This window comes from Leptonychotes weddellii, chromosome 4 (assembly GCF_054177405.1).
Source record: "Leptonychotes weddellii isolate Sample4059 chromosome 4, ASM5417740v2, whole genome shotgun sequence".
In the NCBI taxonomy this organism is placed as follows: Eukaryota; Metazoa; Chordata; class Mammalia; order Carnivora; family Phocidae; genus Leptonychotes; species Leptonychotes weddellii.
In genome coordinates, this window is record NC_138372.1 from 3,912,482 (window position 1) to 3,936,860 (window position 24,379).

At 61.8% G+C, this 24,379-nt stretch overlaps 3 protein-coding genes across 12 annotated transcripts in view; 1 reads left to right on the forward strand and 2 right to left on the reverse strand.

The window, feature by feature from the left end:
* ESPN (espin) overlaps positions 1-1,686 on the forward strand; it is a 30,392-nt gene extending 28,706 nt beyond the window's left edge. For both annotated transcript variants that reach the window (XM_081817386.1, XM_081817387.1), the window contains one exon: positions 791-1,686. In XM_081817386.1, coding sequence (XP_081673512.1) covers positions 791-938 — 148 coding nt within the window. In that variant the 3' untranslated portion in view covers positions 939-1,686. The remainder of the gene's footprint in view (positions 1-790) is intronic.
* On the reverse strand, positions 100-7,022 carry TNFRSF25 (TNF receptor superfamily member 25). Of its 3 annotated transcripts, none has more exons than XM_081817390.1 (10): positions 6,498-7,022; positions 5,598-5,718; positions 5,280-5,414; positions 4,748-4,915; positions 4,582-4,660; positions 3,804-3,859; positions 3,601-3,708; positions 3,400-3,434; positions 2,735-2,915; positions 100-2,504 (listed from the first exon to the last, which is right to left on the reverse strand). In XM_081817390.1, the coding sequence occupies exons 1-10, from the start codon at positions 6,639-6,641 to the stop codon at positions 2,182-2,184; spliced, it is 1,350 nt and encodes a 449-aa protein (XP_081673516.1). In that variant the 5' UTR covers positions 6,642-7,022; the 3' UTR covers positions 100-2,181. The 3 variants fall into 3 exon arrangements, with proteins under 3 accessions (XP_081673516.1, XP_081673514.1, XP_006749312.3); XM_081817388.1 differs by having other exon boundaries at positions 100-2,480; positions 6,270-7,022; XM_006749249.3 differs by having other exon boundaries at positions 6,270-7,022.
* A 135-nt stretch (positions 7,023-7,157) lies between these two features.
* PLEKHG5 (pleckstrin homology and RhoGEF domain containing G5) overlaps positions 7,158-24,379 on the reverse strand; it is a 27,053-nt gene continuing 9,831 nt past the window's right edge. For 3 of the 7 annotated variants that reach the window (XM_081817381.1, XM_081817382.1, XM_081817384.1), the window contains 20 exons: positions 17,293-17,422; positions 16,242-16,344; positions 15,864-15,921; positions 15,411-15,502; positions 14,851-14,987; positions 14,431-14,576; positions 13,769-13,954; positions 13,499-13,687; positions 13,069-13,164; positions 12,364-12,414; positions 12,118-12,267; positions 11,647-11,757; positions 11,379-11,528; positions 11,150-11,287; positions 10,876-10,995; positions 9,656-9,788; positions 9,450-9,565; positions 9,170-9,372; positions 7,913-8,689; positions 7,158-7,642 (listed from right to left, as the gene is read on the reverse strand). In XM_081817381.1, the coding sequence (XP_081673507.1) occupies positions 7,633-7,642; positions 7,913-8,689; positions 9,170-9,372; positions 9,450-9,565; positions 9,656-9,788; positions 10,876-10,995; positions 11,150-11,287; positions 11,379-11,528; positions 11,647-11,757; positions 12,118-12,267; positions 12,364-12,414; positions 13,069-13,164; positions 13,499-13,687; positions 13,769-13,954; positions 14,431-14,576; positions 14,851-14,987; positions 15,411-15,502; positions 15,864-15,921; positions 16,242-16,344; positions 17,293-17,422 (3,096 nt within the window). In that variant the 3' untranslated portion in view covers positions 7,158-7,632. Of the gene's footprint in view, positions 7,643-7,908; positions 8,690-9,169; positions 9,373-9,449; positions 9,566-9,655; positions 9,789-10,875; positions 10,996-11,149; positions 11,288-11,378; positions 11,529-11,646; positions 11,758-12,117; positions 12,268-12,363; positions 12,415-13,068; positions 13,165-13,498; positions 13,688-13,768; positions 13,955-14,430; positions 14,577-14,850; positions 14,988-15,410; positions 15,503-15,863; positions 15,922-16,241; positions 16,345-17,292; positions 17,423-23,386; positions 23,515-24,379 lie in introns of those variants that run through there. The other 4 variants (XM_081817383.1, XM_081817379.1, XM_081817380.1 and 1 more) reach the window with 4 other exon arrangements.

Here is a 24,379-nt window from a genome sequence, read left to right on the forward strand (position 1 = left end):
TCTGCCCCAGTAATCTAGCCCAGTGCTGATAGAAGTATAATGCGAGCCACTGTGTAATGTTAAATTCTCTAGTAGCCACTTTGAAAAAATAAAAAGAGGTGAACTTAACATACATATTTTATTTAACCCAATATATCAAAATATCATTTCAATACATAATCAGTATAAAAGTTATTAATGAGATCTTTTTACACTTCTTTTTAAAAAACAGTCTTTGAGATGCCATGTGTATTTTACCCCTACAGTGCTTCTCACTCTGACATTTCAGATGCTCAGTGGCCGCACGTACTTGGTGGCCACCTTGTCAGCCTTGCAGATCTAGCCCCTATCTTATAATAACTGTTCCTAATTACCCACCACTGCCTCTCAGTAGTGTGGTCCCTCTGCTCTCCGCAGCCCGACCCCAGTACCGCCAAACTCACCCCCTCCTCAACCTCTGCCACACCCCTGACCCAGCACCACTGTTTCCAGTAATTCCCCAGCCAGCAATAATTCATCCACAGCCTCTCACTCACCCAGCTCCTGTGTGTGCCCCAGTGACTCCAGTCTGCCCTCAACCAAGCCCCTCTGGCCCCCCACCAGCCCTGCTCTTGTGCCTCCTGACCCAACCCCAGTCCCCTAGCCCTTCTGCCCCTGGAATTCATTGCCCTGGCCACTAATAATTAGCCCCTCTGTCCTCAGCAACCCAGCCCCTGCCCTCCATAACGCATTCCTTGCCACCCGTGAGCCCCTCACGGTGCCTGGCCCACCCTCACACTCGCCCGCCGTTCTGCCCCCACACCATGCCCAGGAAAGAAGAGGAGCGACAGAAGCAGGAGGAGATGCAACGAGAGAAAGAGCAGTCGGAGAAGCTCCGGACGCTGGGCTACGACGAGACCAAGCTGGCGCCCTGGCAGCGACAGATCATCCTGAAGAAGGGGGACATCGCTAAGTACTAATGCCGCCCTCCTGCCCGCAGCCTCGTGAGCTCGAGGGGCCCCAGCCTACGCCCCGGCCTGCCCGGCCCAGGGCGGAAGGGCTGGGAGCCGCGCTGCCTTCCCCTCCCGCGCTGGAACCCCTCCCTGACCCCGCTCCGGCCCCCGCAGCCCCAGCCCGGGGCGACGCTGGAGCGCGCCCGCCGCCGCAGTCGCCCAGAAAAAGTGCCCAAGCAAGCTGTTGACGCAGAAAGATGCTTATTTGCATATCCATTTACATATATTTGCATGCTCGTTGAAGGTCGCCAGAGCTCTCCCCGGCCCCGTGGGTGGTGGCTTTTGTTTCCCTGCGGGGCGCGCGCGACCGGCTGCAGCCCCCTCCCCCGCACCCCGGAACCCGCGTGGCTGGCGCATCCTGGGCGGAGGCAGGCCCCACGCTCGGGGAAGGGGTTTTCCCCCCGTCCTGACCCAGATCTGTGCCCTGCCCGCCCGGGCCGCATTTCCTATCCCCGCCGAGGGCTTCCTCTCAGTCGATTGTTTACCAAGAAGCGATGAGAACAGCAACCTGCCCGTCGGGACGGAGCTGCCGCTCCGGGGGCCCATCGTCTGCCCTCCCCCGTTCCGTGAAGTCTGCCCACCCAGGCCCCACGCTCCCCGGACCCTTCCGCGGCGCCGGTGGAGAGAGCGGGGGGCGGGGGGCCGTGCACTTGTGTCTCCACCTGCTTCCTCCCCGTCCCCCCCATCCCGCACCCCCATTAAAGCTCTCTCAGCCGCCGGGGCTGACGTTCACTCTCTAGCGCCGTCGCCGCGACTTCCTCTCCCTTCCGGGGTAACTGGGGCACGGCCGAGCGGGAGGGGCAGCCTGGGAGCCAAGGGCCACAGCGGCCTCCACCGTGGGTCCCCGACCCTGGGGTGACAAGACTTCCGGCCCCCTTTCGAGGGCCCCAGGAAACCAAGCCCGGGCCACTTAACACCCCAGCCTCGCGGAAACACCAAGCGGTAGGTCTTCTTCACAGATTTAATACCAAGGCCTCACGGAGCTCAGGCCCAGAAACGAGCCGTCTCCTGCCCCCTCCCGACATCCGTCCACGCTTCTTTGCCCCACCCAGTAGCCCGGGGCGCGCCGCGGGGAGGGCGGCTGGCGCTGCTACGCAGGGCCGTGCCAGGAGCTTCATAAGTGACATAAGATGTCTACACGCATAAGTAACCGTACTTAGGACTTCTGCAGGGGCCGCCGGAGCCCGGAGGCGGCGGCGGGAGCCCTGCGTCACGGGCCGCGCTGCAGGCGGCTGCGCAGGTCCTCGGCGCAGCCGTCCAGCCCCATGCGCTCCAGCGCCGCGTAGACGGCGCCCAGGCCCGCGGGCTGCTGCTGACGCCAGCGCTTGAGCATCTCGTACTGCTGGTCGCGGAAGCGGCCGACCTCCACCTCCACGGCCTCGATCTCCGCCTCGCGCAGCCCCAGGGTGCGCACGAATTCCTTCCAGCGCCGCGCCGGCACCGCGTCCATCACGTCGTAGAGCTGCGGGCCGGGCTGGAGCGTGGCGGCCGCCGAGCCTGCAGGGGGCGCTGGCGAAAGTGGCGGCGGCGGGCCTGAGGGCGGGCCAGAGAGAGCCCGTGGGGAGTGCGAACTGCCGCCTAGAGGCGCGGACCGGGGTGGGGCAGGGGAGGGCGCAGGCGGGAACCCCGGGCAGGGCCGGCCAGGGAGGGGTCCACCCGATCAGCTCGGGATGGGAAGTGGGCAGGTGGTGCCTCAGGAAACTAGTACTCATCTGGGACTAAAGAGAATGGGGTCCAGGCCTCGGGCCAGTGAGGTCTCTTACCAAGAGCTCTGCTGTGCCGCCGGTCCCAGGACCATGTCACCTCCGGGCAGGGCACCTCCTGGGTCTGGGGGGAGCCAGGGGTCCAGCCGCTGCCTACCAACTGGACGGTGTGGACCTTCTCACTATTGCTGAGTGGCGCTAGAAGGGTGTGGGTGCTGTCCTTGGGTGAGAGGTGGGTGGCCTGGAAGCCAAGAGAAGCCCCAGGTCAGCCCAACTGGCCTAGTAAGGCCCCTCGTCTGGGGTCTCTGGCCCGGAGCGGCCATTCCCTGGCTCAGTCAGCAAACATTCTCCAAGGCTGCCCACGGCAGTCGGCCATAACCTTCCGCTGTGGCCCAGAAGAACTATTTCTTCTGCCTGGAATACCCTGCCCTCGCTGCCCTGCTCTTGTTCCCCCAACCCTGTCGGAGGCCTGGCCATGGCGGCACTCATCCCACTGAACCTGTCTGGGCCCCAGCAGATTGAGAGCCACTTAGGGACAGGTGCTGTGCTGCTCTCAGTCACTCAGAACTCGGTGAACTCACGGTGTTCATTAGGTCTACTCTGTGCCAGCCTCGTGCCACACACTGGGGATCACGAGTTCTCATAGGGCCCAACCTCTCAGCTCCAGAACGCTGAGGCCTGGGCGCTTGCTCACCCTCTTCCCGGAATATTACTTATACGCTCACCTGTCGGGGAGTCAGGGCCTCCGTCCCAGCTTCATCTGCCGAGAGACAAAGAGCATCACATCAGCAACCAGGCAAGACCCCTAGACCTGGGCGCTAGTCCACCTCCTCTTGTGTTCCCCTATATCACCCCAGCCCCCAGCACTTTGCATCAGGGGTGAGTGGGCTTACCCCTGAAACGTGTGCACATGTGCCTGTACTTACTAGCAACCTTGGGCTTGCAAGTCTGGCAGCGATGGTAAGTGTAGGTCAGCACAGCACCAAGCAGGAGTGGGACCACCAGGCCAGCCAGGACCACCTGGACCCAGAACACTGAGAGAACAGCTGGTGAGGGGTGGGTCGTAGCCCCCCCATCTCCCTTTGGCCCGTCCCAGCAATCCTGCTCAAATTCCCAGCACACCACTTACTCTGCCTCCAGCCACAGATAGTCACACAGGGCTCAGGACAGCTCCGGAGGGTGCTCCTGCAAGGAGAGGGAGTGGGGTGGGAGGTGAGGGAGAACACACCAGGAGGGGCTACCCATCTTCTCCATCCTGGAGGCCCTTCCCTCCCCAGGCCTCTTCCCTGGGAGCCACACTACCCAGGAATGTTCCCAAAGTACTGCTGAAATTTCAATTGTGTCCCCAGGAACAATAGCGACAACCACTATTTATGGTGTTTCTTGTAGACTAGATTGAGGGTCACTAGAATGTCAGCTCCATGAGGACAGGGATTTGCCTACTTTGTTCCCTGTTGTATCCCCAGCATCTAGAACATCTCTGGAAAATGGGAGATGCTTCATGCACACTTGGCTGAGCAGACGAATGGATAAAGTGCTTTACCCCTTACTCTTAGCCCTGGGGAGAACCAACTAACATCACCATGTTCACACGGGGAAGCCACAGATCAGAGAGGCGAAGTAACTGCCCAAGATCTCCCGGAGAACAAGTGGCAGATCTTGAGTCTCAGCCCAAGGTTTGAACGTGACTCTCTATAAAATGACAAATCCTATGCTTCTTTAATAGCTGGAAAGATGACTATAGGAAAGTCTGACAGAGAGTGAAGATATGCCCCCTATTTATCCGTCCTAAGGTGACTGCAGATTTCCCTCTAGCATCCAAGGACCAAGCTCCCTCCCCCTTCCCTGAGGTCCCCACTCTGCTCCCAGCCTCCCTTTCCCTGTCCCAGGGGCAGCCAGGAAGTTACGTGGGGCAGGGCACGCAGCTGTTGCCATATTCATAGAAGCCAGGCAGGCAGTTCCCACAGTCGGTATCTCTGGCAGAACCTGCAGTCCAGGAGATGGCTTGTGGGTCCCGAAGGGAGAGAGGGAGTTAGGGAGGGGGGGTAGGTAGCCCAGAATGGGGATACTCACAGGGCACCCGTGTGTGGCGGTGCAGGGCCCTGCAGTCTGAGCATGGGTGGCAGCGGAAGGGCGAGCCGATCTTGCAGGACTTGACCAAGCACTCTGGGAACCAGCCTGGCTCACAGCCACAGTGGGTGTCCGCCACCGTTGAGCAGTTCGTCAGGGCCACTTGGGAGACTGACCAGAGTGTTCAGGGAGATGGGGAGAATGGAGGCCATCAGAGCCAGAGGCCCCCATGGGGACTGGGGGCAGATCCCCTGGAAAATGGAGATGGGGACAGACCAGACAGAGGGCTACCCCCCAAAGGGAGAGAAGCATGGAGATCGCCACAGATCAAAAGCTGAGGCATATACAGGGATAGGAGGGTCATCAGGAAGAGAGGGGGCAAAGGCATCTTAGGGCAGGATGGGGGGGAGGGCCTGGCACACATGGGCACAGAGCTGTCACACCCAGAGGTTAAGCCCAAGCAGCCCCCGCCTTCAGAAATACCCTGGCCATGGCCTGTCCTCAAGAGGCCCCCACTGAGAGCTAGGCCCCTCACCCTCCTCATCACAGGCCTGGCAGCGAGTACAGCGGGTCTCATGATGGTTCTCCCTGGCCAGGAAGGTGCCCCGGGGGCACGGAAGGCAGGTGGCAGTTCCGCAAGGCTTTGGGCAGGGGGCCTTCAGGTAGTGCCCTATGGAAACCAGACCCAGGTCAGACAGTCAAAGGGGGTCCCACTTTCCCCTCTCTTCCTTCCTATCTCTGGCTCCCTATTTCCCCCACCCCAGCTTCCCCTGTCTCCTGACCCCGCCTGACCCCATCTCCTCTGTCTGCCCTCACTTCCCCCCACAACCCTCCCACCCCTTCAGCGGCTCACCTGCTGGACAGCCCTTGCAACAGAACAGACCGTTCCTCTTCTGGAAATTGTAGGCACAGTCACACTTAGGACTGGGAGTGCTTTGCTGGCCCTGGGCGCCCGGCAGCACAAGGAGCAGGACCTGGAGGACGGGCGCTGCTGGCTCCAGCAGGGCTCACCACGCAGGGCCCCTCCCTGCCCCATCTGTCCCACTTCGGCAGGGGGGGGGGGTGCCCGCTTGCTCTCAGAGCAGCCCACTTCTCCGGTTCTTGAGTAGAGGAGGTGCCCATGGACGTGGGGTAAGCCGAGCTTCCCTCCCACCGTGCGCGGAGCAGGCTTGGGAGAAGGAGAGCAGAGGTCTCCGGCCAGCTCCTCTCGCACGTTTCCCCTCCGCCAGGGCACCATTGCAGGCTCAGGCAGCCCCATCCCCACTCGTGCTTTCTGGAAGGTGGGGGACCCAGAGCTTTCCCTGCCTGGGGCCCCTAGACCCCTCTGGCCCCTGGGCGGGGGTTTCCTCTCAGCGGAAGGGCCCCGCCCGGCTGAGCCTCTAACTAGCTGAGTCTCTAAGTCGAAAGGGGGGGTGGGGCTGCCACGCTTCCCAAGGAAGTTGGGCCCCTTCATTCACAGCGCGGAGACCGGGGCCCGAGGTCAGGCTCCAGGCCGTCCACCCCCCGCTGCCGCGCTCCCACTCACCGCAGCCGCCGCTGCCGTGTAGCCCCCCAGCCGCAACTCCATGGCTCTTGTGGCCTTGCTGGGCCCTCCGACGGCAGGCGACAGGCGTGCGCCAGCCGGGGGCTTCCCCGCTCTGCCCGCTCTGCCCGCCTGCTCTGCCCCAAGCCGCCCAGAGGAGCCCGCCTCAGGGGAGGGGGTCAGGGCGGGGCCCCCAGCCCACGCAGCCTGCCCCTGTGCACCTGAGCTCACCTGAGGCGGCCCGGGGGCAGCAAGGTGTACCCAGGACACGGCTGCATCCAGGTCCCCACGCCTGGGTCCTAGCCTCAACCCTGAGACTACCACTTCCAGGTGAAGTGACTTCCCTCCTTCGGGCCTCAGCCCTTCCTCAGCCATGAGGGGTTGGGCCAGAACTACGCAGGAGGGAGACCCAGCCTCCCCAGATACTGCCTGGGTGTGGGTATGGGGCCCCTCCCCTAGAGGGGGGGTCTAGGGGGCATTCTCCCTAGAGCCTAAGACACATCGCCTACCCTGGCATAAGCTTACAGGGACCGCCCAGGGCAGGGCCCTCTGAGGCACCTCGTGGGAGGGAGCACTTCATGGGGGGTCTAGGGTGGACCTTGGGGCTCAGGCAGGGGGTGAGGTTGATCTTGGGGTGCTGGTCTGGTCACCTCTGCCCTGTTCACTCACTAAGGCTCTTTCGCAGTCTCCTCCACTAGTGCCCTACCACAGATGGAGGGGAACAGGAGGGGGACAGGAGGGGGACAGGAGCGGGATGGGGGACAGGAGCAGGACAGGAGCGGGACAGGAGGGGGACAGGAGGGGGACAGGAGTGAGACATGCCTGCCCCAGAGCTCAAGTGCTCCTGAGTCAGGAAAGGGGTGGGTTCCAAAAGCAAAGGACTCCTTCCAGTAGTATATACAAGTCTTTATAAAAGAATCAAAAGCTCAATAAATATGCCACTTGACACAGAGCCGAACCCAAGCCTGGGGTGGCCAGTGGGACTGGGAGTGAGGAAGGCCAGGCCGGGGGAACAAACATCCCAGCTGGGGCCAGATGAAGGGGGAGGTGGGAAGGGCCACCCTGGAGCCCAGCCCAGAAGACTGGAGCTGGTGACTTCAGGGAGCAGCGAGCAAGGGACCCTGTGGGGTGGACAGGTTAGTGAAGGTGGCCTTGTGGGGGGTCCTGAGGAAGGACTACAGCCTGGGCCTGGAGCTGAACACTCCTCCACTTCCATCCAGTCTGGCAAAGTGCAAATCAGGGGTCCTGCCCCCACGCTCTGGCTCCCGCGTGCGCAGGCAGCAGCTAGAGCGGGGACCGGGAGGCCCCAGGAGGCGTGCTGTCTGCTGTCTCGTGGTCAGTGGCACCCTGGGGGGCCTCCCTCTGCTCAGACCTCCCTGCAGGAGAGGGGAAGGGAGAGATAGTCCTTCCTTGGCTGACGCCACTCAGAGGGGCTCTGGCCACCCTCTCTGCCCCACTGGAATCCTTAGGCCCCTTCCCAGTGCCCACTGTAGATACTGTCTCATGCAGGCTCTGGAGCAGGCCCCCATCCCCATCCCCTAATGCCACATGCTCCCAGCCACGAGAGTGCCCCCACCCATTCCTGAGGCTCAGTGCCCCCAATGCCAGCACCCCGGGCCATCGGCCCGCCACCCCAGGCCACTCACGAGGCAGTGAGCGTAGAGTTAAGCAGCAGGGTGGTCCTGATCCGGTACAGCTGGGCTAGCGTCAGCTTCCGGTGCTGGGCAGAGATCCCTGGGGGGGGCTCGGGCTGGACCCTGGGCGAGGCCCCCAAGGGCAGTTCTTTGCTCCTCCTGGCGGGCCTTTCAGGCTCCCCAGCCGGGCAGCTGGTTCTGCCCTCTGGCTCCAATGGCTTGGGGCCGCGGCCAGGGCTGGGTGTCCCCCGGCGAACCCAGCTGGGCCCAGCTTCCTGAGGGGAACCCTGAGTCCTCATGCCGGGGACCGTAACGGCCAAGCAGAGTTCTGACAGACTGCGGCTGGGGGCTGGGAGCGCTCCACAGGCGGTGGCCCCTGACAGCAGCTGGAGGAGGCTGGCCTCAGATCTGGACTTGAGCAGGTGGGGCAGGCGGGGCAGCAGCTGAACAGGGGTGCGGCGGCGGAGGCGGGGAGAGGGTGGGGGTGAAGGGGCTTGTGGCAAATCTGGGGGCCGGGGCACTGGCTCCGCCATAGGGGCTGGGGCCACGAAGTCCTGCAGGGAGGTGGGGGAGAGGGTGCCGTAGGCCGAGTCCATGGAGCAGGAGCGGCCGTCTGCCGGGCCCAGGGGCAGCAGCTCACTGGTGGGCGTGATGGAGGATGCAGTGGTGCTGACCGAGGTCTCGTCCGACTGGGAGCCAAAGGGGCCACCCTCGAACTCAGGAGAGGACAGCAGCTCCCCAGGCTCCACCACAACCAGGGCCAGGGTCTCGGTCGAGCCATCTGAGGCACTGTGGAGCCGGGAGGAGACCGTCAGCCCAGCCACGGAGGTGGCCTGGGGCAGCCCATGCCCGGCACGCAGAGGTCTATAGCCTCTGCCCTGCCCGAGCCTGAGGCTCAGCGCAGCATGTGGCCCACCAGCCGGACCCCCCACTCCTGGGCCCGTGACACAGATAACCACGGTTGGCGGCCGCCCCCCCCCCACTGTACCCCCTCCAGCTGGCTAGCTTAAGGATCCTCGGCTCAGCTCTCCCCCCAGCCAGCACTAGAGGGTCCGAGTTGGCACTCAAGCTAAAAACCTTTTGCCATCCCCGCCTGGACTCTGGTGGGAGACAGAGCCGTCTCCCCGACACGGGGGTCACCGCATGACACCATTCAGAGGAAGGGGTGGGGGCTGCGCCCTGGCCAGTTTCAGGGGCCTTGGGGTCAGGAGCGCTGGGCCGGAGCAGCTGCCCTGCTCTGGCCGGCCGGGTGGGGCCCGGCGAGCATACCAGTGCTGGGAGCTGAGACTGGTGCTGCTCTTGCGCAGGATGGTGGGGGAGCTGGTGGCAGAAGTGCTACTCTCCCCCCCTTCCTCCTCTTCCTCCTCATCGTCTTCCTCCTCCTCCTCCTGCTCATCCTCCTCCTCCTCCAGGCTCTGCAGGTGCTGCTGGCCGCCGGGGTGCTCCTGGGCACGCAGCTGCTGCAGCTGGTTCTGCAGGTGGGGGACGGCGCTGTGGACAGCAGCCCCACCAGGGCACCCCCTCCGCCCGCCCGCCACGCGGCTCTCACCTGGGCATTGTAAATGGCGTCCACCCAGCCACGGCACAAAGCCTGGCCACTGGCCTGGAAAGTGTAGGCACCCACAGCACTGTGGAACTCGTTCAGGTAGATGAGGAGAAAGGAGCCTGGTGAGGAGGGGCTTGCATCAGTGTCAGCTAGGACCAGAGCCCCTGCCCGCCATAGCCCCTGGCCAGGAGCAGGGCCAGGCTCCTCACCAGGGTCTCGCAGCTCTCGGCACACAATCTTGTCCACCAGCAGTGGTGGCCGGATGACCTTGGTCCTCTCAGCCTTCTTCACTGCCTTGGTCACCAAGAGTAGGTCCGTAAAGAGGAAGCAGTACACGTCCATCTGGGGGGGGGGGCAGCAAGGGGAGCAGGCGAGGCCAGGGATCAGGGCCAGGGTCCTGGGACCTCAGCCTGTCTGCTGTGACACCCTCTCTTGGGCTGGGCCCTGCACAAGCTCTTCCTTACTGCACTTTGGTGACGTTGCTGGGGGCACTCAGATTTTGTCAAACACCTTCCCTGCTCCCTGCCTCCCATGAACCTGAGAATAAAATTAAAATGAACAAAGGGGTGCCTGGGTGGCTCAGTTCGTTAAGCGTCTGCCTTCGGCTCAGGTCATGATCCCGGGGTCCTGGGATCCAGCCCCGCATCGGGCTCCCTGCTCAGCGCGGAGCCTGCTTCTCCCTCTCCCCCTTCACCTGCTCGTGCTCTCTCTCTCTCTCTCAAATAAATAAAATCTTTAAAAAAAATTAAAATGAAGAGCAAGATGGTATTCCTTCATGGAGCTATGTACTTGTAATTTATTTCAATAAGAAGTTTACATTAAAGAGAAAAAGGGAATTTATGATTTGTGATTTTAAAACCACAATTTGGGGGCACCTGGGTGGCTCAGTCAGTTAAGCATCCAACTCTTGGTTCTAGCTCAGGTCATGATCCCAGGGTCCTGAGATCGAGCCCTGCGTTGGGCTCTACGTTCAGTGTAAAGTCTGCTTCTCTCCCTCTCCCCCTCTCCCCGCTCGCATGCACTCTTTCTCTCTCTCTCAAATAAATAATCTTTAAAACCACAATTTGCAGGCTCTGGGTTATGCACCTGGAATTAATAGCTCGGAAGCAAGGCTCTGGGCTGTTCCTGACCTGCTCTTGGAATGCACCCCCTCCCTCCCATCAGGAACCCTTATGGCACCAGCAAGCGGGCAAGCCCAGCCCCCCACCTGCTCTGCCCTTGCTGCCATATCTTTAAAGAGTAAACTGCAGGCAGATCTCAGCCCTCACATGACCACAAAGTCATTCCTTCTTGAACTGCCACCCAACTGACAGGGCAGCTGAGAACCACTAACTAGGGCCCAGAAGGTTCCCAGGAAAGGGTGGTCCAAATCCACAGGGCAGGAGCGGGTGGGGAAGGGGCCCTGGGGGTGGGTGGCCCCTAGAGTCACCTTGCTGTCCTTCCCCTCCTTCATCCTCAGGCTCCCCTCCAGCAGCAGCTGTCGTGTCTCCTCAGGGGAGGCGCCAGGGATGGGTGCTGTCAGGTCTAGATGCAGAAACTCCTTCAGGAGCTGCCGATGGAGAGGGGGGGCGCCGGGGGGAGGATAGAGAGGTCACGGTCTGATTCCCGTTCTCGGCTAGGCATCCTCAAGCGAGATTCCCAGCACAGCCCCGGTCTGCCAGTTTGGTCCTTCCTCCGCTCCAGCAGGGCCAGGGGTCCCCCACCTTGTCCACCTCGTCGTTGCTGCCCTCCACCACCTCGTAGGCGTCGATGCGGCTCCCCACGGCCGCCAGTCGCTGCCGCTCCTGCCGCTGCCGCATGCACGCGTTCACGTGGTGGATGAAGCGCTCCACCGAGTCGATCTGGGGGCGGGGGCGGACGGCGGCGGGTTCAGGCCCAGGGTCTGCGAGGGGCCGCGAGCCGCGGAGGGACCCCGCCCGCCGGCCCGGTTACCATGGTGACGACGGCCTCCTTGGTGCGCGGCTCGTCCGTCTTCCTCAGCACGGACTTGAGCAGCAGCGGGTACTTGGTGAGCCGCTGGTGGGGCTTGGCCAGCATGTCGTTCAGCTTCAGCCGTTGGCACTGCTGGTGCTTCTCGGCCCACTGCGGCGCAGGCGGGGGCGGGGCTCAGGGCATGCCCCGCCCCCCGGCTCTAGGCCCCGCCCGCCGCGCACCTGCCGCCCGGGAGGGCCCACCGGCCCGCGCCCCCGCCCGCTCTCACCGTGACGTAGGCCCGGAAGAGCTCGTTGTCGCGCAGAAGGCCGCGCATGTACTCCATGCAGCCCTCCTCCTCCATGCAGTATCGGATGTAGGGCTTGAACAGGGAGCCGAACTGGCCCGGGACGGAACAGGCACGGTTACCGCGCGCTCCCCGCGACCAGGCCCCGCGCCGGGAGCTTCACCAGCCCTGCCTACTGCACTTTCGCGACCACCCCAGGGTGTGGCAGGTGTATCACCCCCGTGTCCAAACCGAACTCCCGCGAAAGTGACCGACCTCCGCCAGGTAGGAAGGGCAGATGGCCAGGTGGGGTTCAAACCCGGGCGACCGATTCGGAATTCTTTGCCTCCGACCACTAGGGGTCGTGTGGGGCCACTGGCCGGGGGTGGGGGGGGAGGCTGGGGTGATGGGCATTTGGGATCGGCGCCCCAGCCCTGACTCAGTGTCCCCGCCGGCGTCCGGCCCGGCCCGTACCATCTTGAAGCCTCTGAGGAAGTCCCCGGGCTGCAGCAGCGCCCGCGTGCGCCGCGCCTTCTCCAGCACCGGCGCCATCACGCTGGCCCACAGTCCGCGGTGCAGCCGCGCGATCTCCGGGATGTTGCTGAACAGGCGTTCGGCCTCCACCTGAGCGGGGCGGGAGGTGCGCTCGGCCCCGCCCTCGGCCCCGCCCCCCCGGTCCCTACCCTCTCGTCAGCACGCGGGCCCCGGGCCTCGCCTCACCTCGCACAGCAGCCCCGACTCTTGCAGGTTCAGGAGGCAGCAGAGGAACAGCTGTGGGGACAGGCAGCACGGCAGCTGGGGGGCTGTTCCAGTCCCGGCGCCCCACCCAGACTCTTTGGCTCCCCTCTACCCCCTCCCCCTCCCCCTCCCAGGAAACCCTGAAGCAGCCTGGGACAGAGACGGTTCACGCCTTCAGAAAAGGCCCAGCCTCCATGGCCCACCTGGGGGTCAGCCTGCCCTGTCCCCACCTGGAGGGAAATCTCTGGGAGACTGGCCTCGCAGTCACACCTGGAGCTCTCCCCTCCCTCTCTGCCCTGGCTCGGCCTCTGAGTTTCAACAAAGGGGTTTTCCTTGAACCCCAAGCCCAGGATAGGTACCCTCCCTAGGTTGAAGGACGGACACACACACACACACACACACACACACTCTGCCTCCACGTCCAGGGTGTGGCTGCTGGACACCTGGTACACAGCAGGTGTTCAGAAATAGTCACTGAATAAATAAGTGAAAGCATGAGCCTAGTGTTTATCCAGCCAACTCCGCACACTTGCCCAAAGTCCCCTGCAGGTGGCCTGGCCTGTGGGAATCACCTGCTCCTCCTCCCTGGGGTGCAGCCCTTCTCCCTTTCCTCCCCCTGTTCCTTCTGCAAAGCCCCAAGCTCTGCTGGGCAGGGTGGCTCTGGGCCAGGTGCAGTCCCACACTCACGTTGGTGATCACCCTCAGTTTCTTAATGTAGGAGGCCTCAGTGTGCAGGAGCTCCCACACCGCCTCCTGCTGGTGGCACTGCCTCCGGGTCAGCTTCTGCAGGAAGTGCAGGGGGTCGGCCAAGGGTTCCACAGCGTGCCCGGATGACCAGGGAGGGGGCGCGCAACCTTGCAGGCCACCTCCTTTTCCCAGTGGGAACACGAAGGTCCCCCAAGTTCTGGGCCCTCGTCTGCCACCAAAACAGCCAAGTGGCACACTGCATGTTCCTTGCCTCAGTTTCCCCAAGTTGAGTTAATGATGACAGCAGCCTGGCAGGGCTGTCCCACAGGGCATCTGTCCCTGGCTCCTTGCAAGGGCCCCACGAAATGGGGAGAAGCGTCCCCCTTTCCCTGACGGGGAGGGCGGGAGGGAGGGCTGCGGAGGTACCGACCTCATGCCCGTCAATGAGCTCCCGCCAGCTATCCTCCAGCCGCAGGCAGGCATCGTCCTCCTCTTCCTCCTCATCCCCCTCTTCCTCCCATGAGTCGTGGTCGAAGCGCAGCCTGCGGGGCAGCCTGGGCAGCCCGAAGAGGCCATAGGCGTGCAGCTTGCTCTCCAGCTGCTCCATCTTGTCCACCTCCTGGAAGGAGACCCGGGGTTGGGGTCAGGGGACAGGGCCAGCCAGCCACCCCGCCCCAGGGCCCCCCGGGGGACCACATACCCGGCCATAGGTGCTGGCACTGGGCCCCGAGCTGAAGAAGCCACTGAAGCGACTGGCTGCCCGGTTCTTCCAGCTGTCACTGCTGCCACTGGGCAGAGAACAGCCAGAAGGCGTGGGGGCCTCCTGGCCAGGGATGCTCGTCTCCCCCAGGAACTCCGACATGTTCTTTCGGCGGCGCCCAGGGGCCTGGCCGGCAAGGGTGATCAAGGCCAGGCCCACCCTGGCTCCCACAGCCCCACCCCACGGCGGGTTTCCTAGACCTCCGGCAAGCTTGCGATGTGGGAGGGTCTCTGCACCCCCACCCTGGGATGCCACCTCTTCTGAGATCCGTACCTGCTCTGGGGGCTGGAAGATCCAGGCACAGATGCACTTGGACCGCCCCCCACCCAGCCAGCCCCAAGCACCACACAGTCACCCGCATATTTAGATGCACTTATGAGCACAGCTCCAAATGGATCCACAACACATACACACACACACACACACACACTCCTTGGGCACTAGCAGACTCTCTAAGACAAGACCCATTATCTTGGGGCCCCCTGTCCTCAGAGCCAGCCCTATTTCCCACAAGGGGAAATTAAAGCCCAAGAGAGGGGTGAGGGGCCCAGGTGACCTCCCCTCTAAGCCCCTTCCCACCCCCAGTCCTGACAGTGCCTCACCAGGATGTCCAGGCTCTCCCGGCGGCTCTGGGGGTCCACACGCTCCAAGGAGGGGGTCCCGGCCCTGGCTGGCCGCAGGATTGGCAGACTCAGGGACTTGGAGTCCTTCACTCCCTGCTCCACCTTCCCCTCGTCCCCTGGCTTGGCTGGGGCAGCATTGGGGGCAAGGAGAGATCCTCAGCTCCAGTGGAGAAGGGGACCACAGACCTCTCTCTCCTGAGGATCCAAACCAAGGCCTACCTGCCCTCCCCTGGGGCCCTGCCCCACCAGCACCTCTTGCCAGGGCCCAGCAGAGACACCTGTATGGTAATGAGCCTGCTCAGGGCCGTGGCCAAGGGGAATCTGAGCATGGGAAGAAGCAGCCATCTCTGGGAGGCCAGCCAGGGCCCAGCCACCCTGCCTGCCAGGTTCGCTGCTCACCTTTGACCCGCAGGTAGTGTCCCCCGAACCGGTAGGCCTCAAAGGTGAGGGACAGGGGTGTGTTGGACTGGTCGAGGTAGATATCCACTTTGCCCAGGGCTATGCCCTTCCTTTCAAACACCGGCAGCAGCACCTCCCTGCCCGAGGACGGGAGGTGTATAGTTAGGGGGCATCATAGGAACCCCCACCCTATGCACAGCCCAGCTCCACCCCACCTTACCGATGGTAAAGGGAGACGCCCACAGGATCATACGCAGGCACAAAGACATACAGGTACACACACCTGCAGAGGCTCACGCACTCCTACATGTGTCTACGCACAAGCCAGCACGCCCGTGCCCTCACACTTGGGTGTCAGCACCCAGGGTAGACACTCACATGCCGGGCCAGATCCAGGAACTGAGTCATGCATACATGTACTGGAACACCTGGGGGGTCTGCCCATAGGTGGGAGACCTGCTCGCTCACAGGCCACCACACAGACATACACAGTTCTGCCTGCAGGAAACCACACGTACACCTCGCCCCACTCCCCCTGCCTCGGCCCCACCAAGCCCTACCCCAGCGACTTCTTCTTCATGGCCGGCACGATCTCTGTCTCAATGTCCACATTCAGGTCAAATTTCAGGGTGAAGCACTCCTTGCTTGGGTCCTGAAAGGGCACGGGTCTCTTAGCTTCTGCACCCCTTGTCTCTGACCCCCCCCACCCGGATCCAGAATGGAAACCCCAGCATGGGAGTGAATGCAGGGATCTCCCCAGCCTGCCTCTGTCCCAGGGAGGTCCCCTGTAACCCTCTTGCCCAAGGGAGGAGTTCCCGTAGCATCTGCCACCTGGCTAAGTTGGGCAGTACTGGGCTGCAGGGCACGGTGGCCAGGGGTGACCCACTCACTCCAGACCCCATCCCTGGTCCTGGAGGTCAGAGCAGACAGGCCAGGCTTGGGGATGGAAAGGAAAGGGCCCAGGAAGGGCAGGGGCTGTCAGGAGCCCCCTTGACAACCTGGGGGCTCCTTACATCTGTGTGTCTCCTCCTTGCCTTCTTGGAGAGTTTCAGGCCTGTGCTCTTCCGGTCCCTGCAGGACAGAGGGCAGAGGTTAGAGGCATGGGTAGGCCCTCACCAGGTTGGGATGTGAATGGGCCCTAGCTAGCTGCCCACTCCTTGCTCACCCCAGGGTGACCAGGCAGGCCAGAGCCCACCAGGGTCTGTGCGCCCTCTGGTGGCCAACACGGGAGTCACACCCAGTGGTACCTAGTCGGGCGGAGTCTGATCCCAGGCTGGGCAGCCTCCTCCAGGAATCAGGGCATCCATAGGGGCAGGGAGGGGTCTCTAGTCAGATCTTTAGAGGCCTCTGGTCCTGGATCTCAGATCAGAGTGTCTGCTTTGCCCACCTACCCTTTGCCATCCATAGAGCTTTCCTCTTCCTCCTCCAAGTCCACTGCAGGGCTGGTACGTGGGGGGCATGACCGGGTAGACACATTCCGGGCCAGGACAGAGCCTTTGGAGTAAAGTGGGAGGAAAGGTCAAGCCTCCTCCCTCCCTGGCCCCCTTCTTAGCCTGCTACCAATCCCGGGATCCCCCTTCCCCAGAGGAGCTAGGGCCCTGCAGGTCTGTGAGGACCTGAAGGGGCAGTCGTGGCTTAGCATATCTCCCTCCCTAGACACAAGCACCCTGGGATGACACCCAGGTGATGCCCTGCCCCCAATACAAATCTGTCTCTGGCCTCAGTTTACCCTTCTCTAAAATAGGGATAAGGAAACCCTGCCTCTGGGATTGTTGCAGGAAGGGACAAAAGTCTACAGGTCTTTCTCTCAGGCTCCTCTCCCACACCACTGTGACCACACCCAAAGTCCCAGGGGGCCTTGGCAGAGAGGGAGAGTCCTTTTGTCCCTCTGACCAGCTAAAAACAGACACAAAGGTTTGGCATTTCTGGCCAGGCTCAGATGCCTGTAAATCACCCCAGCACAGCCAGTTGGCAGCGGGGCCTGGGCCAGGTCCCTATTCAGCAGGAGGGGGTTTCTTGTTCCTGAGACAAGTTCCTTGTGACCTGCCCACCCCCACCCTCACTGCTTCTGCTTGCTGGCAGCCTGGTTGGAGGATCTGCCCAGCAGTCCCCGGCCCTAAGGACAAGAAGAAAGGGGCCTTTTCCATGTTGGCCCCGGGCAAGAGGCAGGAGCAGCTCCGAGAGATGCAGACCCAGAACCTGGTAGAGCCAGGCCTGCTCTCGAGATGGGGCACAGTCCCCCAACTTCTTCTCTTATTAAAAAACTTGTAGCACAAAAGGGGCCGCAGCATACTTGGGTTTCACTGTTTATAGCCAACTCCGGTCCTTCTGATGGCCCTGTCACAGCTCCGGCAGTTACCAAGACGCCGTGCCCCTACACAGGGAGTTTGGAGCTGCTCTGGGAACTCGAAGGGCCAGGCTGGGGTCCCTACCCATGCTCACCTTGAGGGGGCAGGTCAAAGCGGACATGCCCATCATAATGCATGACGCTGTGGAACTTGCTGTCACAGGCCTCACAGAGGTTGAGGGGTCCCCGGTGGTGCAGCTGCTGACAGTCAGCGTGGTGGCATACCTTGCGGGGAAGGAGGGAGAGGTGGGTTGGGCTGGGCCCCACAGGGCCTCAGGTGGGCACAGCGGTGGCCCGGGCCGCTACAGTACACAGGTGGGGTTCCTGGTCCCTCCCGAGGCTGCTCACTTCTCAACCCTCCATTCCCCACGGGGAGCCTCATGCTCCTTAATTCACTCTGTGGACGTTTCCCAAGCCCCACTATGTGTCCATTCTGAGGGATCCTCAGAGGAAAGCAGATCCCTGCCCTCGAAGAACACGGTGTGCAGGGGAGACTTCCAGGGAGGAACCACGAGGCAGCTGCTACCAGGGCCTCTTCCTGGCGTTCAGGAAGGAAGGGCACCCCAAAATGCTCAGGGCTGCTGTTTGGTTCGGCCAGCTCGGTGTCGGAACTGGCAAACCCTTCTTGTCTGCGCCCCCCCCCCACCCCACACCCTGGGCCCTAAGTTCTGTGACCTGTCTGGCCCCTGCATCCAACCTCGCATGGGGTGGAGGGTGTTAGGGGGGAGCTCGGGAAAGGCACTGACATCTGGGGCTAAGCCAGTGCCCCCCCAGTATTTACTGTATCACCCTGTCTACATTCTCCCCCACCCCTGGGGATGACTGTCATACCTCTCCTCTGCCCTCTGGCTCCCGCAGCTCACCTCTAGCCCACTCTGCTTCCCACTTTCCTTGTTGCTCCGCCACAGGCCCACCCACCTGTCCCTGCACTGGGGGGGCTTCACCCCGCTCCAATCCAGCCGGCCTCCCAGTGACAGCGGACCAGCTGCCGGGGTGTGGAGCTGCTCAGTGCCCTCCCCCCTACACCATCAGGCTCCCTGTCCTTTGGCTCACATGCCCTGTTCTTCTCCACCTCCAGCTTCTCTCATCCCCTTTCAGCGAGACCCCATGAACAGGACTCCATCCTGACCACTTCCTCGTTTCCCCTCCCAGTATTCGTTAGCGTATTTTCCCTGACTTTCCATTTTTAAATATTTCAGACCTACAGAAAATTGTAAGAACAGTACAGGCAGGGGCGCCTGGGTGGCTCAGTCGTTAAGCATCTGCCCTCAGCTCAGGTCATGGTCCCAGGGTCCTGGGATCGAGCCCTGCATCGGGCTCCCTGCTCTGCGGGGAGCCTGCTTCTCCCTCTCCCACTCCCCCTGCTTCTGTTCCCTCTCTCACTGTGTCTCTCTCTGTCAAATAAATAAATAAAATCTTAAAAAAAAAAAAGAATGGTACAGAACCTCCACACACCCTTCTAGCTTCCCCACTTGGGAACATTTCATTGCACTGGCCTTCCCTCTCATTTCCCCCTCCCCGGCGCAGAAGAACATGGCCATTCTCCTACAAAACCCCAATACAACTGTCACACTCGGGAAACTGAGCACTGATACATGATCTGTCCATAGTCTACATTTGCATTTGCCCCACTGTCTGAACCACGGCCTTTATAGATTTGTTTTCCCACATAGGAGCCTGTTCAAGATTCTCACACACATTCGGTTGTGTCTGTTTATTCCCTTAAGGATGAGTTCTCCACACGTTTTTGTTTCTTCCTTTCTGGACATCGACGTTTTGGAAGCATTCAAGCCAGCGGTCTAGCAGAAAGCCCCTCCACAGGGATCTTTCTGGAGGTTCTTGGGTGGTTTCAGGCCGAGCATTTGGGCAGGGACATGACAGAGTGGACCACACCCTCCTCCGTGCGGCCGGCTGCTGGGTCACCTGGGGACCCCCTGTACTGTGTAAAGGTCCTTTTTCTCTTTGGGATGAATAAGTAGCCTGTGGGGGGGGGGGTACTTCAAGATACCCTGACCCCATGGGGCGCCTGGGTGGCTCAGTTGGTTAAGCCACTGCCTTCGGCTCAGGTCATGATCCTGGAGTCCCGGGATCGAGTCCCGCATCGGGCTCCCTGCTCGGCAGGGAGTCTGCTTCTCCCTCTGACCCTGCCCCCTCTTGCACTCTCTCTCTCACTCTCTCTCTCTCTCTCAAATAAATAAATAAAATCTTTAAAAAAAAAAAAAAGATACCCTGACCCCCAGCAATTTCACACTCCAGGGTTTTCACATCCACTGGTGATGTCTGCCTAAATCAAATATGACTACAATGGTTGCAACTGAAGATTTTCTACCTTAAAAAACCTTCTCTTCCCTCTCAGACCCTCTCCCACCATTTTCCCTTCCCATCCCCCCAACTCCCTCTTCTTGGGCCCCCAGTGACTGCCAAGTTTCTAAGTCCACCCACAGGACCCAGCCCTGACACAGGCGGTCTCTTTCACACCATCTTGTCCTCTGTGGGCCCCCAAACCCCATGCTCTGCTGTTTCCCCTGCAGCTCTCAGCTCCCCTCGCCCACTTCCTGCCTTCCTGCTCGTCTCCCCACCAGTGGCCCCTGCTCACCCCTGCTCACCCCTGCTCATGATGATCTGCATCCCTCCTCTGGTGACTCAGCTAGTCACATGACTCTACATGCTGAGGGCTCCCAGAGGTAAACTTTCAGGGAGGTCCTCACCCAGGACACCAGACCAACCTTCTCAATTCCCCCTTTGGATCCTAAGGAGCACCTCAGATTGCAAACGGCCACACATGCGCTGCTGAACGCCCCATGCGGCTCCCTGAACTTCAGTCAATGGCAGTGCCTTGCCGTTGTGTGGGGGCATGGGGGTGAGCGGTGGCCCCCCAAAAAGACAGGTCACATCCTCACCCCCAGGACCTCAGAAAGTGACCTTGTTTGGAAATAGGGTCATTGCAGATGCAATTAGTGAAGATGAGATCATGCTGGGGTCTGTAATGGTGTAGAGTGTGGAGCAATCCTATGACCAGGGTCCTTAAAAGAAGAGGAGGGACAAGGACAGGGCCACACGTGTGGATGAGCGAAGTTGCCACTACATTGTGTGGGTCTCCACATGTGCGAGAATAAACTTTCATCCACCCGGTGGGTGCTCCGTGTTACGACAGCCCCGGGGACACGGATACATTAGGTCAAAACCATTGGGGTCACCTTTGATCTTTCTGTTACACCCCCAGCCAGTGTGGTGGTGGCCTTCCCTTCAATAGCTGTAGCTTCAACCCAGCCATGCCCACTGGCCCACTGCTGCCCCCTGGCCTCCATCGCGGTCACCTCTCAGCCCATCACAACAATGACCTCATAATTGGTCTCCCTGTTTCCACCCTTTCCCTGCAATCATTTGCTCTCCACGAGCAGCCAGAGTGGCCCCTGCTCACTACACTCAATGGCTTCCCGTCTCACTCCAGGAAAAGCTAGAGTCCCGTGTGGTGACCGTGGGGGGGCCTCCTGCCCTGCCCCGCCATCCAGGCTCACTCCGCGCCACCCGCCACCCCCATGTCCCCAACATGCTGCTTCCGAACCCCAGCATCTGCTGCTCCCTCGGCCTGGAATGCTCTTCCCCAGACACGGAAATGACAGACCTTTACTCTAAAGTCACTCACTGCCCCTTCACACTCCCCGTCCCCTCGGCGCCCTGTCTGCCAGGGAGCAGTCTGCCTGCTTCTCTCTGCTGCCTCCACCCCTCGCCAGCCACAGGAGGACGGCGACGCTGGTCTGTCCCACTCACTGCCCTATCTCCAGTCCTAGCAGCTCAGAGAATACTTGTTTCATTCATTAATTAGGGCGACGGAGGGTCGCTGGAGAGTTTTGGGCTGGGGAGAGCCCAATGAGAGATTTTCAAGGTGACAGACGGGGTGAGGACGGGCAGCCTAGAGACAGCAGAGGAAGGAGTCAAAGGGAGGAAAAGGAAGGTGGCTGATAAAGTCTGATTTCGATTTATAACCTGATCACTGTGTGCCTGGGGGCTGTGCTGAGGGCCCCTCGGCTGTGACCACCTCTATTTTATAGAAGAGGAAAGAGAGACTCAGGGAGGTTTCAAGTAACTTGTTGAAGGTCACACGGCCAGTGCAGCCAGGACCCGAACCCAGTGCTTTGTAGCTCCAGCTCCTAGATTTCCAGCACATTCATGGGTAGCTGAGAAGGGAGAGAGGAGCAGGGGAGGCTGGCCTCGGGGCAGCCTGGGGGCGGGGGGGCGGCAGCTATAGAGACAGGAGGGAAGCAATCATAGTTTGATGCTCACTGTTTGGGCTCCTGTGTCCCCCTAATCCTCCATCAGACAGAAAAAAACCCCACAAAACCCCCAAAAACATGGGCACAGAAATGACAGCGGGCAGGGGGCAGACTGAGCCCTGGGCGGATGGCAGTGGACATGATGGCCCAGATGCCCGGTGGCAGCCTGAGTGCCAGGTGCTCCCCACTTCCACACCCTCCTTAAATGGTCTTCCAGTGTGTTCTTGGGGCTTTGGGCAGGGGGTGAGGGGTGCTGTTTCTATCCTCAATCTACTCCTAAATAGTGTGAAAACTGCTATCCTCGGCCACAGCTCTGCCTGCCCGCACCGTGGCGTCCCCGGGGCACTGCTGATAGAAGTCAGCACTGGCTTTGCAGATTCTAGAACTGCTCCCACCCCTCCAAGCTGCAAGCATCTCCTCTTGACAATGAACCTGAGGAAGGCGCCCACCGCATTTCAGCCCCTTCTTCCCAGGAGCCCCACAGTCTGCCAGCTAGGCAGCCATCCCCCGCCTCTGCATCCAGCTTGATACAGGCACCCCCTCCCACTCCTTCCAGGCCTCTTGTGATTTCCCAGACAGCTTCACTTTGCTGGTGCCAAGTCTGGCACAGAGTGGTGGGGCTGCTGCCCTTCGGGTCACCCAGGCCCTAGTCGCATGGGGGGCGGGGGGTGACATGCAGGAGCCATGCTAGGCTAGAAGGGTCCTGCAGAGGGCCTCTGGGACCCTTCCAGCCCAGGTCCCTGGTTCTCTGCCACAATCCTATTTTTAAACCAATCCACCATACAGACAACAGATTTTTACACAAAGATTCACTCCTGATAGCAGATTCAGCATTCAACAAATATTTATTGAGCACCTACTATGTGCCCACCTGTGAAGGTACTGGTCTCCCTTGAGACACTCGGGAACATTCATTTCCCAGCACCGTAGTGGGCTCTGGTGAATACCACCACAGCTCCTCCTATTATTACTAATATAATATTGTTACTGATGATGATGATGATGATGATGATGATGATGGGAGCCTGCGCCCGGCCTGTGGCTGACCTCCTCTGCTTCCAATCTCCCAGCAGCCCCCACGCTCACCAACAGCAGGGGCATGTGAGGGTCAGGCCCAGGATCTGAACCAGGTACGTGTTTCTTCACTTAACAGGTCTGTTGACAATGAACTTCCAGGAACCCCCACCCCCACCCCAAGAACCACAAGCCTAACTGGGAGGCTCAGGCTGCGGTGGGCACAGCCCCCTTGCTCTGAGTCTACTCCCCCACCCCTTCTCATACCTCCTTCCCCAGACTGCAGGGTCTCCACTGCTCCCTTCAGGAGCGAGGGTTTAAAGCAGGACAGTCCCTTCCTTCCCAAAGCCAGATTCTGGGACCTTCTCTCAGACCAAGGTGCCTACTACTCTCCACCTTCTCGTTGCCCACCGTGGCCACCCTCTGAGGGCAGCAGCACCCCTTCCAGTGGGGGAGGACCAGCGGGGTCCAGGGGAAAAGTTCCCAGGGCTCAGCCCAAAGAGAGGAGAGCCCCCAGGGTGGAACAGCCAGATCACCCCTAAAGGCAGCGAATGGACCCCAACTTTACAAATAACAGAGGGGGGCCTTTAGGGAACACGGCCGAGGCTGCCCCCCATGGGGATGGGGCCCCCGAAGTCAGACTTCCCCACTCACACTAGGGCTGGGGCCAGAGGCCGGAGCAGCGGGTTGTGGGCAGGGCCTGGACAGAGGAAGGAAAGAGAGACGGGGCCCCAGCGCAGGGCCTGGGACCCACAGGTGTGTCCCGAGGCAGCCCCAGACACAAAAGGCTAAGGGCTGGCGGGCCACCGCCGCCGCCCGGCCCCCTCGGTCGCGGGGTGGGGAAGCATACCGCGGGGCCGGCACTGGCGCGCCCCCCCCCCCGGCCCCCCGCGCCTCGTACCTGGCCTTCACCGTCGCGGGCGCGACCCCCCGCCCGGCAGGGCAGCCCCGGGCCCGGCCTGGAGGCCGCGCGGCGCCCGGAGACGCCGGGGCCCGTCCCCATGGCGGCCGGAGGAAGCGGCGGTCTGCGCCGCCCGCCGGACAAAGCGCGGGGCTCCGCTTCCTGCCATTGTGCGGCCGCGCCCGCCCCCGGCCGAGCGCGCCGGGACCCCGGGGCCCCCGCCCGCCAGGTCCCCGCCCGCCTGCGCCACCTCGGGGCGGCTCCGCGGCGCCCCCAGCCCCGCCCCCGGGGAGCTCCCTGCAACACCCCTCGGTCCCCTCGACTGCGGAACCCAGACCCCGGCCCTCCACCCCACCCCCAACGCCGACGTCTGGGGCGCAAAGGCCCCTCCCTGCAGCCCCGGAGACCCCGCCTCTGAGCCTCAGGCCCCGGACCCCTTCTCCGGCTCCCAAGGGAGCTCCCTGAACGCTGGTGGCAGAAGGGGGGCGGGGGGTGGAGGACCAGGACTGGGGCACATTCCCATCCTCGGACCCTGCTCTGCGTCCTGTCCCAGGGACACCTGTCTCTGCTCTGACCTCCAACCGTCCGGACCGCCCCTCCAGCGCTCAGAGGCCCTCCTGAGTGTCACCCTAGCGCCCGCCCACAGTCCTGGAGACCCCTCCTCAGAGCCTGAGCGCGGGGGACCCTGCTCCCACTGCCCAGGCCAGCGGTGGAGGCCGAGGAACGGAGGGCGCCGGGTGACGACAGGTGGAGGCAGTGGGCGATAGGCAGGCATGTTGGTGGAAAGGGCGGAGAGGGTAGTCCTTTGGGAGCCCCAGGAGTTGGGTGAGAAGGAGCGTCAGGAAAACCCCGAAGCCCAACTCGGCTTTCCTCCACATTCCGAGGTCTCTGCTGCTCCAGGCTGGGTCCCTTCCGCCTGTCCCACCGCCGGGGGCGCTCATCGAAGCCCGAGAGGGGAGGCTTGGGGAGTGGTGGTGGGGTCCTCGCTGTAGC

Excerpts from the sequence above, each read along its gene's own strand:
- TNFRSF25 (XM_006749249.3), bottom strand. The coding sequence starts at position 6,641 with ATGGCTGAGGAAGGGCTGAGGCCCGAAGGAGGGAAGTCACTTCACCTG. Across the intron at positions 4,916-5,279 it reads CCAGGCCTGTGATGAGGAGG|TCTCCCAAGTGGCCCTGACG; the intron begins GTGAGGGGCCTA and ends CACTCTGGTCAG. Across the intron at positions 3,709-3,803 it reads TATCTGTGGCTGGAGGCAGA|TGTTCTGGGTCCAGGTGGTC; the intron begins GTAAGTGGTGTG and ends CTGTTCTCTCAG.